General features: G+C 39.4%; 2 protein-coding genes across 2 annotated transcripts; one reads left to right on the top strand and one right to left on the bottom strand.

Annotated features, from left to right (window-relative positions):
* Positions 1-26: 26 nt before the first annotated feature.
* LOC117992363 (protein phosphatase methylesterase 1-like) lies at positions 27-7,663 on the bottom strand. Its single transcript, XM_034980043.2, has 10 exons — positions 7,492-7,663; positions 6,495-6,696; positions 5,766-5,875; positions 5,468-5,625; positions 4,160-4,250; positions 3,887-3,952; positions 3,509-3,736; positions 2,855-3,012; positions 2,302-2,366; positions 27-1,638 (listed from the first exon to the last, which is right to left on the bottom strand). The coding sequence occupies exons 1-10, from the start codon at positions 7,554-7,556 to the stop codon at positions 1,540-1,542; spliced, it is 1,242 nt and encodes a 413-aa protein (XP_034835934.1). The 5' UTR covers positions 7,557-7,663; the 3' UTR covers positions 27-1,539.
* A 226-nt stretch (positions 7,664-7,889) lies between these two features.
* LOC117992189 (zinc finger protein 345-like) lies at positions 7,890-14,773 on the top strand. Its single transcript, XM_069505976.1, has 12 exons — positions 7,890-8,195; positions 8,479-8,716; positions 9,103-9,198; positions 9,852-9,953; positions 10,301-10,357; positions 10,961-11,124; positions 11,157-11,308; positions 11,727-11,851; positions 12,433-12,552; positions 12,841-12,982; positions 13,408-13,552; positions 13,823-14,773. Exons 1-12 carry the CDS (start codon positions 8,067-8,069, stop codon positions 14,033-14,035), a joined length of 1,683 nt encoding a protein of 560 aa, XP_069362077.1. The 5' UTR covers positions 7,890-8,066; the 3' UTR covers positions 14,036-14,773.
* Positions 14,774-15,930: the final 1,157 nt, after the last annotated feature.

The raw sequence follows: 15,930 nt of genomic DNA, 5'->3' as shown, positions 1-15,930 counted from the left end.
TGATGATGATGTTTAAAATAAAAAAGTTTTAATTTGACAATTTATTTATATAAACATAAATTACACTTTGAGAACAACTTTAATACTTCATAGACATACCATGTATTAAAAACTAATACAACATACTTCATAAAGAAGTTTTTAATTAATTACAATTTATCAAACAAAAATAATCTTCATCAGGGGTCGTAGATTCGATTTCTAATCTTACTTTTCTGACGATAATCTGACGAATATAATCCCCCTTCCGCCTCCCAACAAACATGGGACCTAGAACTTTTTGGATTCCAGTCCACTAAATCGAGCTGTTGAGGTTTATATTAGATTCGATTATTTCCTTGAATAGCTTAAATAGCTTAACTATTAAATTAGAAGCGAAAACTAAATGTAAGTGCTAGTAAGGAATAAATACTTATTAACTTAGCTCACATGGCTGAGCCAGCTTTTCATACATGTGTTCACCGCAAATTATGCTTCGTAGCTTTAGTTTTAAGTTCACGTAATAATTATCACCACTATTTATCCTCTTACAAATCCAACATCCAACTTGAAATTAGTTTTCAAGTCCGCCGCCATTTTGAAATTATCCTATGATTTTGCAGGATAAAAAGTATCCTATGGTTTTCCGGGATAAAAAGTATACGGATAGAATCTATAATAAAGTTCGGTTCAGCGATTGAGCCGTGAAAAAGTATCAGACATACACTTCCACATTTATAATATGTACATAGAATAAATTATTACGCCTACGGGTGATCTCTAAAATAAAAGCCAGAATAGCTATCTCAGCTGAATCCTTAAATTAGTGAGCATGAAAACAAGCATCACTTGTCTCTTCTTTAATTTTTATTGCAAAAAACGATACTTAAACGCTTATTACCTCTATCTAGCATATTTCTTTTATTTGAAAAAATATTCTAAGATTTAGTTAAATGTATTTCACTGTTTCAATTCTTTCTGTATATCATCGATAACTACCTAAGTATCTTACAATTGTTTTTCCTGAACAATCGCGTTTGCTTTAGTATTAACTTATAAATAGATAGATTTGCTTTCTCAATACGCTTGCAAGCGTTTCATTAGTGCATCACGCGTCACCAAACTTGGAAATGTGGACTTAGCAACTTTAATTTGCACCTTTATGGTAACTATAATTAGAATCCGTACCAAATTTGATGTAATACTTAGCTAAACTCAATTATAGCCCGTAAGAAAATGACTCCTCACGCGCCATTTTAACTCTATGGGTCAACTATCATGTCAAAAGTACGGTTCACCTTTAAAATAAGGGCTAAAATCGTACTTTTGACATGAAATCTGACACAAAAAGTTAAAATGACGCGTGAGGAGTCATTTGTTACGCTGATAACCACTAACAGTCGTATGATTAAAAAATTTATTCAGCCACGGGTAAAGTTGTTCGTTTAAAAATAAATCCATAATAATTAAACTGATAAGGTTCAATTTTGAATGTATGTGTAAATGCGTTTCAAGTCAGGTGACGCGTTGTGTGTGTGTGTGCGTACTGTGCGTCGCAAGTCAGCAGCCGGGCGCGCAGATCAGCTGCAGCTGCTCCCCGCGCGCCGTGGGCGCCGTGAGGCGGTGGCGCAGCGCGAAGGCCGCCAGCACTCGCGCCACCTGCCGGGGAAACCATACTAATATTACTGCAAATATATGAAATGAAATGAAATAATTTATTTGTGTGAATATGGGAAGACAAGGTGTTTACAATAGAGAGTTGCCAGCATATCCAGTCAGGAAGCCCTGACGTACAAATGTTTTGACAAAGTAGGCAGTACATCCGATAAGAGTATCATATTGTGTCAAAGATATAAATGTCAGTCAATAATATTAATAACTTAATCAAATTCATTCTAATTCTTGTGCTTAAATTCTAAAAACTCACCAACAGAATAAAATACATTTTGCGACAGCCACTTTTACAGATTTAGGAATTGCATTATAGACTTTTACACACATGGCACTACAATTCTTTAAATACGTGGCTGTCCTGGGCGTCTTGTTTAACATCAGCCTTTCCCTATTTCTAGTTCCGCGCGGAAATACCTCCCTTGCAGTCTTGAAAAGATGCATGTTGGTTTTAACAAACATCGCTATCTCTAAGATATATATACAAGGGAGTGTAAGGATTCCCAAACTTTTAAAAATCGGTTTACACGATTCATATGGAGCCTTACCAGTGATTGCACGGATGCACTTTTTCTGTGCGATAAATACTCTTTTTATTTCAGTCATAGACAACAAGAAAGATTTAATTAGAAAAAGTGTTGCGTAACGCACCTCGGCGGGGGAGTCCTCGTGCACGGCGTGGCCGCACCTCGTCAGCACTTGCATCTGGAACTTGCCTGAAATCAATACATTGTTCGTATTTATACGTGCCAAACACAATAGTGTTAATTAAAACAACTATATTAATGCTGATGTAAAAGAAACACAAGTAAAATGAATAATTTAGATAGGAAAGGACACCTTGGTCCCCCAATAGTGTTAAACCTATGCTAACCTCATGTTTGTAATTAGTTATTAATGAAAAATAAAGATTATTTATTTATACCATCTGAAAGCATTTGACATACAATTTATTTCATACTATGGCAGCCAATCATAGCCATAGCACATTATAAGGACACAGTAGTTCGGCCATAGTATGAAATAAATTGTCCCCCAAGGGCATCAGTTCCAACTATGTTGGGGATTGAACCGATATGACTCAAGGTCCTCTTGTCTATAAATTAATAAGAAACTATTAGGTATATAAGTATGACTATTGTTCTTCAAGTTCCGGCTCGCCAGTGAGAGTGGTGTGTGATCAGAGTACCCAGTTCGCAGTCACCTTGCATCTGTCCCACGGTGAGCGCTCGGTCCAGGCCCTCGATGGAGGCCAGCAGCAGGAGCCGGGGGGCCCGGGTGGACAGAAAGGCGGCCGATAGTCCCAGGAACCAGCCCGACCAGTGACGTTCCGAACGGGACAGGTCTACGCGCCAACGATACCTAGACAGAAAATAATTCTAATTTTTGTGACAAAATCTATTTTAAGTAAAAACTTGTTTTTACCACATTTCTTCTCTTTTAGAAGTCACCCTTTCCAATAGCATTTTGCGGCCGAGCACAAGTTCCAACTCTATAAAACTAATGTCTGACCACATATTATGGAGTATTGGTTTGCTTTGGGCCGCGGCCCCACAGACCCCAGTACAAACTTCTTTCATTTGATTGGATTCTAAAACGAGCACTCTTGTAAGAGAGAGACTTGTACTATACTCCCAAACTCGCTTGTTAAGCTTGTAAGAACGCCTGGAACACTGAAGAGACGATAGTTCTCTTTAGGTGTTCTATCGCCTTTACAAAGGAGTGTTTGACATTATTCCATCCTCTTTTTTCTACTACCGCACCGCACGCCACTGATGCCGTTTGGTGCACTTCCACCCTCTGTGCCAGATCTTTTCTCCATGCATATGCAAATTATGAAAGCTCTACAAAAACTCACCTCAAGCCGCCCCCCTCCACCGGCGAGGGCATCACAAAGTGCGGCGCGTCCCCCTCGGCGCCCTGCACCACCCCCTCTCCGCCCCCCTCGCGCATGTCCGCGTCCCCCTCGTCACTCTCCTCGGCGATGACGTCATCGCGCACGCCGTGCGAGGTGGGCAGCAGGGGGGAGGGGGGCGCGCTCTTGTAGTCTTCTATTTCCTTGGTGGCGAGCTCGTCCGTTGTGCAACTGATATTCAAATAAATATTTTAAGCAAAAGTGAAAAAAGAGCGCGAAGCTCCGCCTGGAGTTATTTTTATATCACCCAGTGGAGCAGCAATGTGCAAAGCAACCAACCTCGGTGGCTATCATTCAGTGTTAGACACTGAGTATACTCACTTGACAATCTGACTGGGCATGGACACCCGCGCCGACTCCACGTTCCGCACCTGCCCGCTGCGCACACTGCCAAACCAACATTATCTACTGAAAACTGAATTTAAAGTTCCATGCTTGAGCTTAGAGCTCTGAAAACAATAAACAGAAATGTTTTTATTCAAATAAACTTTTACAAAGTACTTTTGAATCGTTAAATGCATGTACCACTGGTTCGGAATGCCACTCCTACTGAGAAGAACCAGCGAGAAACTGTAAAGTACGACAGATACATACCACCACTCCACGGCGTGCTCTATGCTCTTGAAGTGCGTGGGGCGGCTGCGCAGGAAGCTTTGCATGCTGGCCAGGGCTTCCATTGCTGTTCCTGCAACAGTTTAGTTTAGTTTAATATTCTTTATTGTACACCAAAAAGAAAAGACACAAAAAGAAACATGTAAGAGAAGAACATACAATCAGCGGCCTTATCGCTGTGAAGCGATCTCTACCAGCCAACTAGGTTGAAGAGGATTTAAGGGCTAGTGAAAACTGGGTTTAAGGTGTACGTAAGTTGTTAGGGAACATAAAGATAATATAAGTAATATGTATATTAATAGGCACAGAAATGCCTTAATAATAATATATAGATAAAGATATACACAGGTACATATATAATACATAATATATATACATATATTAATATATAATATAGTGATAGATGAATAATAAATATACAACAATAATATTATGAGTAATGTTGATGTTTTAATTGTAGGATAATATATTTAATAATGTGTAATTACATACACATACATTAACAGTCACGTTGTATTCATAAATGTTACTAATTCTGTTGTACTGGAATGGATTTGGATGCAACTTGGCATACTTATCTATACCATAATATCATAAAGAGGTGAAGTTTTTAAGTTTGTTTGCAGGAAGTAATCTCTGGAACTGCTGAACTAATTTTAGAAATTCTTTCACCATTAGAAAGCTACATTATTCCTGAGTGCTATGGGGCAGACTATAAATTATGTACCGCGGACGAAGTTGAAGCTAGTAGCTAATATTCTGGGTTACATCACTACCCATATGTAATGTGAAAGTGTGTTTGTTAGTTTATTGGTTTATCCTTCAAACACGTGCGACATAGCAACATATTGGCAAGGTTTTTTTGCATGGGTATAGTTAAAGATATGGAGAATGACATAGGTTACTTTTTATCTTAGAAAACCATAGAGCTCCCACCGGGCACCGGATAATACAAACCTAAAGGTGGATAGAGCGCGCCTAATACCTACCTACTTGATGCAAGTAGCTACTTATCGCTTTCCCACTTTGACTAACAAGTTAGAGCGAGAGGTCGGACACCAGTGGTGTAGCTTGCTGTCGCTCGGCAGTCGAAGTGGGATAGTGATAAGTAGGGATTTGCTGATCCATCGGTACGTTATATAGATACAACCCGTCGGAAATATCTGCGCACCTCGCTGGAATGCGCTTCCCCGCAGCTCACCCGTTTTCGCCTATCTCAGTGCAAGTGCATTGCATGACGTCACTAAGCCAGGTTCTCAAATATTTTCGATGGGTTGTACATAATAATACCTTCCACAACATCAATGACCACCACCCCCTGCACGTAGGGCTCCAGGGCCGGCAGGTGCGAGGCGCGCACGGCGATGGCGCCGCCCATGGAGTGCCCCAGCAGGATGAGCGGAGGCATCTGCTCACCAAACAGCTTCAGCAGCACCGACCCCACGTCACTGCAGGGCAGAAAATTATTCATTCATATCTACAATTGATTATTGAAAAACCCGGTCAAGTGTAAGTCAGACTCGCACACAAAGGGTTCTGCATCATATTTGTGATGCTACCACAAATTGACGGTTGTGGGATTTTGTACCTGACTAAAGTGTCAATGCTGAGATCGTCACAGTCCTGAGCCTGAGTCTCCCCGTGGCCCCGGATGTCCATGGACACCACCTGGCAGTGAATGAGGCTTGTTATCTCCTCCTGGAACAGTAACCAGGACAGGTTGAGTCAGTTACCAACTGGGATCAACATTGCTTAATAATAAGGATGATACTAGTCAAATCATCAGCTACTTTTTTATCTAAAATCAAAATTAGTAAGGGAGCTTGTATGAAATACACAGATGTGACGTCATAAACATTAGACGTAATTTGGCGTACTTCTTTTAGTTTAATCAATACAATTCAAAATGGTTTAATAATTCCTAAGCAATAATTAATTTTTGACATAGTTATCATCCCAATTGCAATCAGCAAAGCAAGGTGTCACACCTAGGCCACATGTCTTCCATTAGAATTTATAAATCAGTATAATGTAATAAATATACAGGGTGTACGGGACACACTAACCAAAAAAAAAACCAGGGATTCAAGTAATGATTCTGAGTCCCTCAGTATTTGAACTTTTTCATCAGCCTTTTCATTATTTCAATGGTTTTTTGCAAGTTTTTAACTAATTACATAATGGAATCATCTATGTAGTCTATCCCAACTATCACTTCAAGACAAGTTGTATTCATGATTTTGTTATAGACATCAAGTGCAACCTAAGCAGAAGTTTTACTTAGATGTATACTGGCACATGAGTATGCTGTACCTACTGTGAACAAAGCCCAGCTCAGCCCCGAGTACCCCCCGCCGTGCAGGGTGACTATCCTCGGCCGCTCCGGATGGTCAGGCTCTGGAGACAGGTACACCCGGAACACCCCCGCCACTATCTCCACATCCACATACTTTTCAAAGTAGTTCTTCCAGGATATCGGGGAGTAATCCTTCCGCCGAGCGCCACCAAATGGAGCCAGTCTACACCAACAGATAATTATTGTAATATGTTATTATCAACTGATAGGTGATCTCTTATCTTATCTTATCTTATCTTATCTAGATGCTATAAAACAGGCATACAATTATTTAAATTTATGTATAATATATTATACAATATTACATAGTATCTATTATGTTCTTTTTATGAATACTTGCTATCTTCTTTTTGTACCTACTCTACTCCATTTACAACCTCTCCCACTGCCAAGGGTCACTGGTAGAGATCTCTCACAGAGATAACTGCTTCCCTGACCACTTTTGCTCTCTTTTTCTCTTTTTTTGTAAATGTTTTTAGTACAAATAAAAATAAAATAAATAAAGTTATTTGCACTAGTGATCACCTGCAGCTTCACTCCTGTGGCTATTTCTATAAACCCGACCTTACTGCTTGTCTACATTATAAAGGGGACCTCTGAGCATTTCAGCTTTCTAGGTCCAAGAATTTGGGCTAAGTGTTGATGAGTCAGAAGTCAGAACTTTTATATATTTGTATAAGACGATTCCTTTCTTCATAAGTAAAAAGAGATCCTTTCTAGGTTTTTGACAAGTTTTCAGTCTAGATTGCCTTACAAAAACAAATAGGTAGGTATTCAAAATTTTTGTACAGGTAAGTAATTTTCTTAATCTTTATTCTTCAAAATATAGCATACTAGTAACTTACTAATACATGCAACACCTACCTACTAAAGTAAATTGTTTACCATAATTTATTCAGCAATAACAGTTTGATGAAACTGTTTGTTGTAAATCCAAAAAGAAATTATTTTTACTCACTTAGATGTCCTGGGGATTCTGGGTGGAAGTTTGTTCTTCATTATAGTCTTCTGTAACGACGACATCGTTAATGTTTCAGTAATACTTTAGTAAAATCGTTTGTTTATTTAGAAAGTTAGGTACGATAAATATAAAATAAAATAACGCGCCCGTCGCCAAGTCGCCAACATTCATTTTCTATAATAAATGTCAATGTCAAAGTCAAAAAGCATCAGTCAAATTGATGTCAATGCTATTGACGGTGTAGTGATGCGACCTGCAGAAAACTGGAATTTACGATTTTAACCTTCCTCCTCCCAGGATCGATTCCTGCTTTTATAAAAAAGTAATCGATTTGATCATGGAATGGATACCATACAAAAAAAAGCAAAAATATGTCATTGTCAGTGCTGTCACAACACAATACTATCAGAGACAAAAGATAAGATAACCATCAAATAACATTGAAATTAAGAATATTTTTTTACAAATTAACTTTAACAATTACTGCGTTAACAATAACACGGGCTGTTACATAAACCTTACGGCACAGAGTACATTGAATATAGGGTACCTTACGGTGGCCTATACAAATCATGGATTTCAAAATCATATGCAGAATCTGTCTTGAATCATCAAAACAAACCTTCGATATTTATACAAGTTATTATGTGAAAAGAAATATTTTATACTGTGAGATGATATCAAATTGTACACAGCTTACGGTGCGTATTTTTTTGTTAATGTGGCTGTTACTTTTAAAGAAATATTTTATTGAAGTTACTAATTAGGTACCAACCTTTAATGATAGGTTTCAGGATTAGAATTAATTGTACCATTTCTACTGTACTTAAGCTGTGTTGGACAAGCGTATCGTATCGTTAACCTAAAGGTGGGGACAGTAGATGGTATCAATACCTACTTTGAGCTTTTATAAAAACTTATGTTTAGATATCTACATATCTTCGGAGAATTTATCACTTGCTTAAAATACATTTACTTTTCCAGCCTGTAGAAGAAGACGGGCTCCCGCGTCTCATTTGTAAAGACTGTAGCCGCCAACTGAAGCGGTGCTATGCATTCAACGTGCAATGCACAGAAAGTGATCACACGCTACGGCATTACCTAGAGACTGTCATACCCAAAGCGGAGCGGGAGGGCGTGGAGGTGAAGAGCGAGGAGCTGGATCAGCAGCTGGAGCTGATGCTGAAGGAGAACAAAGTGTTTGATGATGGTGTCAAATCAGGTTACTACAATTTTGATAGAAATAGAAACAAAGATTTTTCTTCTACTAAACCTTTACAAGTTTGAATCATCAAGTGAATCTACCACTGGTTGGTTCCTACTAAAAAGAACCAATTAGAAACTCAGCATTGCTCTTTTGCCATGCCTTCTTTATGACATGAAATCCATACTAATATTATAAATGCGAAAGTGTGTCTGTCTGTCCGGGAAAATTGATGACTTCCCACGGGAGTTTTAAAACCTAAATCCACGCGTACGAAGTTGCGGGCATCAGCTAGTTATTAATAAAATTACATTGTTTTCTCTTACTTTTTATTTAATGAAAACTCTATAACATAATAAAATACCTGTTCCCGTCAATTTCGCTATATAGAGTGTATGTTGTAGAGCCGGAGAATGCCAGTGAGGCCGTGGACGGCTGCTGGGATGCGGACGATGACAACATGGCCCTCGGGGAAATCAAGCTCAACAAAACATTGTCAGGTTAACGTCTGATGATCATATACACTTGCATTACTGTACAAAAGCTACCTTGTTTTTGTATCTCATTTCATTCATTGTAGCATCATCATCATCATCTCAACTCATCACCAGCCCACTGTCAAATGAGTCTGCCATTAAAGCTGCCAACCCACATTTTAAGTCAAGTGTGGATTGGCAGACTTCACTCACCCCCAGAAAATTGTGGAGAACTCTCAGGCATGCAGGATCCCTAACAATGTTTTCCTTCACACTGTTAACATGTGATATTTTTTTGCTTCAACAGTTACAGTTTCATGCATGGGACTGAACCCAGGACCCATTGAACAATAGCCTATCGATTTAACCACTAGGCCCATCACCACTTACATTTCCATGTTTATTTGCAACTCTGTGGTAACAACAACTAGATAGAGTTGAAGGCTCCTGTATGGAATGTGATTGGTTGGCGACCCAAAATGGTTAACACCCACTGAGTCACCCACTCCCACCCACTGAGCTTTGTCATTTGTATGGAATTACGTAACAGAGAAACCCCTGTACAAACTTCTCTCTGTGGCTAGAGTATAGTCAATTTTAAGTAGAACATCTTTAACACTAAATTTATAATTATGGAGAGAGAATGTACTATACATTAAAGGCATTTTGTGTTTCAGAGTCAAATCACAACAGCAATACAGATGACAAGTTGTGGGAGTCGGGGAAAGAGTTTGATGATCTGCTAAGTGAACATAATACATCAAACAAAAATGTTAACGGTAAGGAGTATTATACAGTCATCATCATCATCATCATCACAAACTACTGAGGACGGGTCTCCTGTCGCAATGAGAAAGAACTATACAGTACCTGCCAATAAATATACACCTTGAGCTTGGTGATGAAACTCCAATGTACCAACTCTGCAAACAGCTGATTGCCAAAATTAACTTAAAAAACTTCTGTGAATTAGAATAACCTCTTGAACATTTGTCAAGTAGCAGAAACTGAATTTTTAGCACCATTTTACTCTACATTATTTTTGTCATGTTACCTATATTATATGATTTATCGAGCATGCTGTATAGTGGTTCATTTATCAAAATATGTAAAAATGTTTTTGTAGTGCTTGTCAATGGGGAGGGCCCCGGGCTGCCAAAGAAGAGGGGGAGGAGAAGAAAAGGTAATATTTTAACTAAGATGTTAGAATTAAATTAATTATTGTGCATATTTGAACGCACAATGCTTGGGCGAGTGTCATCACTCAATCGCTCAATAGTTTCTAAGTCGCATGTGAGCGCTCGCGCTGTTCTATAATGAGGCAAATACTTTAAGCGACTACGAACCGCGAGACGGCCGTGAAGGTAGTGACTAGTGTGACGTCACGTGACTAGTGTGACGTCACGTGACTAGTGTGACGTCACGTGACTAGTGTGACGTCACACGCTGGAGCGCCGCGTGCAATGGAATTATTGTCGCAAGCGCAACTTTTCCATTTGTTGAGATATTCATGATCATGATAATGATTCGTGTTTTTGTTATATTTTACTTTAATTTTATATTTAATTATTATAAAAACAGAAATTCCTCCATTCCAGAATATGTGCTGGATGAATGCCAGCTGCCTGACAGCAAGATGCCGTCGCAGTGCGACGTGTGCGGCAAGATCATCAGCACCAAGAGCAACCTGAAGGCGCACAAGATCTGCCACACCGACAGCCGCCCCTACAAGTGCGAGCAGTGCCCCGCTACCTTCAAGTTAGTGCTTTGTTGTAGTCCCTTCCACAATATGTGCTGGATGAATGCCAGCTGCCCGACAGCAAGATGCCGTCGCAGTGCGACGTGTGCGGCAAGATCATCAGCACCAAGAGCAACCTGAAGGCGCACAAGATCTGCCACACCGACAGCCGCCCCTACAAGTGCGACCAGTGCCCCGCTACCTTCAAGTTAGTGCTTTGTTGTAGTCCCTTCCACAATATGTGCTGGATGAATGCCAGCTGCCCGACAGCAAGATGCCGTCGCAGTGCGACGTGTGCGGCAAGATCATCAGCACCAAGAGCAACCTGAAGGCGCACAAGATCTGCCACACCGACAGCCGCCCCTACAAGTGCGACCAGTGCCCCGCTACCTTCAAGTTAGTGCTTCTGTGACCGTGGTTGACTCCAATTAAACACAATTGCAAAGTACAAGTAATATTTTACAGGATATATTTCAGAGAAAGCCAATTTTTTTGCCAATTTTTTTGACTGCAGCCGTACGTAGTGGAAATTCCACAGACACATACAAAGCAATTTGCCTCTCCGTTTCTAATTAGAACCACTAGGATATGGAACACCGTTCCGGCCTCAGTTATTCCCTGCAATTTGATTATGAGTACCTTCGAGTCAAGAGTGTAGAGGCATCTTCTAGGCAAGCTCCTTAGGCTGCAACATCACTTGCTAGCAAGTCTGATTGCGGCCAACATTTGGTATTTATTACACTGTTTTTGTTCTGAAAACACTGAATACTAGGGTTTATTTTATGACCCCTAAAATTTTCAAAATTGTTTGCAGGGGTCACAGTGCTCTGTTCCAGCACAAGAGGGTCCATTCGGGTGAGACGCCGTACCACTGCGAGTACTGCTCCAAGCAGTTCAGCCGGCGGGCGGGGCTCGTCAACCACATCCGAGTTCACACCGGTAAGTTGACCACACGCTCATCATCATCAACAACCGATACACGTCCACTGCTGGACATAGGTCTCTCGTAGGGATCCATCCAACCCATCGCCAGTTCTATTTAAGTATACAAGGAACCACAAATTTAATGGAGAAGTTTCATGATGATAATACGATATTTAATGGATATCGCAATGGAATTAAAATGTAGATCAAAACGAATAAACCAGTGAAAGCATTTTTCAAATCCATCAGTAAATGACTGAGAAATTAATTATTAAGTATTTGAACGCACAACAATTGCGTTGTGTGACGTCATTTTACCTAGCCGAGATCGTCACGCCACAAATCGTTCTAGCCTATTTTATAATAATAGTACATTACAGTCCAAGCCTGAAATAAAGCGATTACTGGACGAGTACTATTGGAAGGCCGAGGCGCCAGCCGAGTCCTTTTAAACTAAACGATAAATAAAAGTAAATTCCTTTTAAACCAAAGTCCCAATAACAGTCCTTTGTAATGAAATCCTTTCTTCAGTAGTAGTAGCCGATTCCGATCAAGTTGGAGAAAAAAAAAATAATATAATTGGTTGGTTGTTTCAGGGGAGAAGTTGTTCAGTTGCACGATTTGCTTCAAGGACTTCGTGCAAAAGACGCAACTGTCCATACACATGAAGAGGCACAAGGGGGATAAGACCTTCCTGTGCCAGGTCTGCGGAAAAGGTATATCACATTTTACACTACATCTACAAAAGACGCAACTGTCCATACACATGAAGAGGCACAAGGGGGACAAGACCTTCCTGTGCCAGGTCTGCGGGAAAGGTATATCACATTTTACACTACATCTACAAAAGACGCAACTGTCCATACACATGAAGAGGCACAAGGGGGACAAGACCTTCCTGTGCCAGGTCTGCGGGAAAGGTATATCACATTTTACAATACATCTAAATATATATATCTTGAACAAAATATAATATTTTTTTAATGAATCTATTAAATGTGCAGGGTTCCCCATAAAGTCGGACTTGCGAGTCCACCAACGAACTCACAACGGGGAGAAGCCCTACTCGTGCCACCTGTGCGAGAAGACCTTCGCCACCTCCGGGAACCTCTCCATTCACATCCGGATACACAATAAAGAAGTCAGGTAAACTGTCATGTCCATTATAAACAATATAAATATCTAACGGCTAGACTCACGTGCTAAGTCGGAGTATGCCCGACTAGTTTTGAACTCATCCGGGGTCCTTTTTCTATGAGCCTCTATTTGCGACGCGGAGCTGCAAGGCGCGCTGGTAGGGGGGCTGTGGTGGAGGAGGGGGATATTCTAACTTATTTGGTGTGCTTCAGGCTGTATAGTTTATGACCTTTGCATATAAGTTTAAGTTTTTTATTGTTTCCTCGCAAATAGGAGTAGCGCAAGTCTCGGCCGAAATTCAAATTACCGACCTAGTTTAGTTTTTTAAAGAAATCACTCGAAAAGTTCTCGGCTTCGCCTCGGCCTTCCAATATTCCTCGGCCGGTAATAGCTTTATTTCAGGCCTAGACTGTAATGCACTATTGATGTTGCAGATACAACTGCAAAGAATGTCACCGAGGCTTCGTAACGTGCAGCTCCTACAACGTGCACCTGAAGAGGCACAAGGGGCAACGAGACTACCTGTGCGAGTGTGGCAAGACCTTCTACACCTCCTCCGCGCTCAAACAACACAAAGTGGTAACTTTCTGACCCCTAGCATATATCTCTCTATGTATTGTATTTAATTTCTATTGTTGAGGCTTAGACTCATCCAAGTCACAAAATGGTCGTCAAGTCCACACCGAGACTAATATACCGTTTAACTTTATTTGTCAGGTCCACACTGAAATTAATATACTGTTTAATGTTATTTGTCAGGTCCACACAGAATTGTAATATAGGTACCGTTTAATGTAATTTGTCAGGTCCACACGGAATTGTAATATACCGTTTAATGTTCTTGGTCAGGTCCACACGGGAGTGAAGAAGTACCAGTGCAAGATCTGCGAGCGCAAATTTTCTCAAACCAGCCATCTGAGCAGACACTTCCGAAAGGACCACGCCAAGCCCAACGTCCCGCTGCCTCCTTCAGACCACTACCGCCTGGTGTTACCCGACGACAATAGAACGCCCACTGTGTTCAACAAATACCCGGACGGAGTCAAGTTTGAAGCCTCATAGTGATCTGTGCAATAGTGGAAAGAGGAACCTCTATGCGCTCCTGAGAAAAAGGACAACAGACAAACGGGCAAACAAAATGATCCTTAAGGGATCCTTTTTCCTTTTGAGGTGTTCCAAGAGAAGCTATGTGATTTGTGATGTTACCTGCAATCTCAAATACTCATTTTTTTAAGTTAAAGGTAACGTTTGTATGTGAGAGTATTTTCGTACTAAAAATAGTGCACCACTAATGTACAGGGATCTTAATTTTTCAAATCAGTTAAATTGACAGTGGAGTCGATTCTGATGTCTAAACTAAATTCAGAGTATCTTCATCTTTTTCTTTCTTTTCGATGTTGAAAGGACTAATAATAAAAAATTGATGAATTTTAGTTCTACTCTACAAAAACATGGATGTACTATGGAAAAATATGTATTTAGTCCGTACAAAATGAGAACTCACTCGCCATTTTTACTCTGTGTCAATGTCATGTCAAAAGCACGGTTCACCTTTAAAATACGAACTAAAGTCCTACTTTTGACATGACAGATCATCATGTCAGATCTCATTTTGTACGCATTATATTGGAAAATTGGAATAATAGAGTATTCTAGTCTATCAGAACAAAAATCAGATGAAACACCTACTTTAATACAGTACCTGAATTATATTTATTTATTTATTGGGTACAACATTCGAATATAGTTTTTTGTGGCAAATATTTATTATGTGGTTTTTAGTGCAGCCATGACAAATTTGCTTAGAATTAATAACATTTTAATGATGTGAAATTATTTTTAGTTTAAGCTAAATTATTTTATGTAGATAAATTAATATTTTTGAAATGAAATAAATGTTTTCATGATTTTATTGTTCAAGTTTTATTTAATCATTTCCACATTCAAGGGTCTGTGGCGGATTATAGCGAATTAAGTTTGTGGTACCTTGTATAGTGTATACACACTCCTATAGTCCCTCCAACAGGTGGCAGGTGGTACTGGTCTTATATTCAATGTACTCTGTGGTACTGGTTCACAATAAAATTCAAAATGTATTCAAATAATTTATTTACACATACATACAATTAACTGTTCAATAATCGTTTTCTATGAATTGTCTTCCAACTTATATTACAAAACGTGGACTGGTTCACCAAATCAATTCCACAAATAATAAAAACATGGTAGCGTAACAAAAAATACTTCTCTAACAACAAAACAACAACTTAAAAAAGACAAACTGAGAAAGGAAAACAAAAAAATTTTTATTGGAACCTCGAGTGTAACTTTTTGTGTTAAGAACTAACGTTGGCATAGATCTGTCAGCTTTATTGTAATTGTTTAGGATTTGTCCCAGGGTTGACGGTTTATCAGACAGACTAGCTAGCCCGACCCGACTTTGCGTGTATAAAACTCCGAATATTGTTTAGTGGGAATCTACTTCGAGGTTGTTTGTAACTTGTAATGTATGTAACCAGGATTTGGCCATATCCCTCAGGGATATGGTGAAACCCCGGGAAATGTTAAAACGACATCAATTAGACTATCTCACTAAACAAATGTAGTGATATCCATGATAAGATAGTGAAACTCCAGATAATATTACCCAACAGAACCTAAGTGCACGTAGGTTGTTTACACTTACTTGTTTACGTTCTAATGTAACCTAATCTAACTTTACATTTTGGCTCTTCTTCTACTTCTGGGATTTTGTGATTATATCGAATGTGATTCAGAACGAAATCTGAGTACCAAAATGTTAAGTTAGGTTAAATTAGGGACATTATAGCATATAGGGGTTTATAGCATTTCTCTGCGACATCTGTCAGTCAGTCAATATGTCAGTTTGTGCAACTTGTATTGAAGAAGCTACACTCGAGATTAAAAGAAAAAGAACTGAAAATATTTCTATTAAA

This window comes from Maniola hyperantus, chromosome 21 (genome assembly GCF_902806685.2).
Source record: "Maniola hyperantus chromosome 21, iAphHyp1.2, whole genome shotgun sequence".
Taxonomy (NCBI): domain Eukaryota; kingdom Metazoa; phylum Arthropoda; class Insecta; order Lepidoptera; family Nymphalidae; genus Maniola; species Maniola hyperantus.
This window is presented reverse-complemented; position numbering and strand designations above follow the sequence as displayed.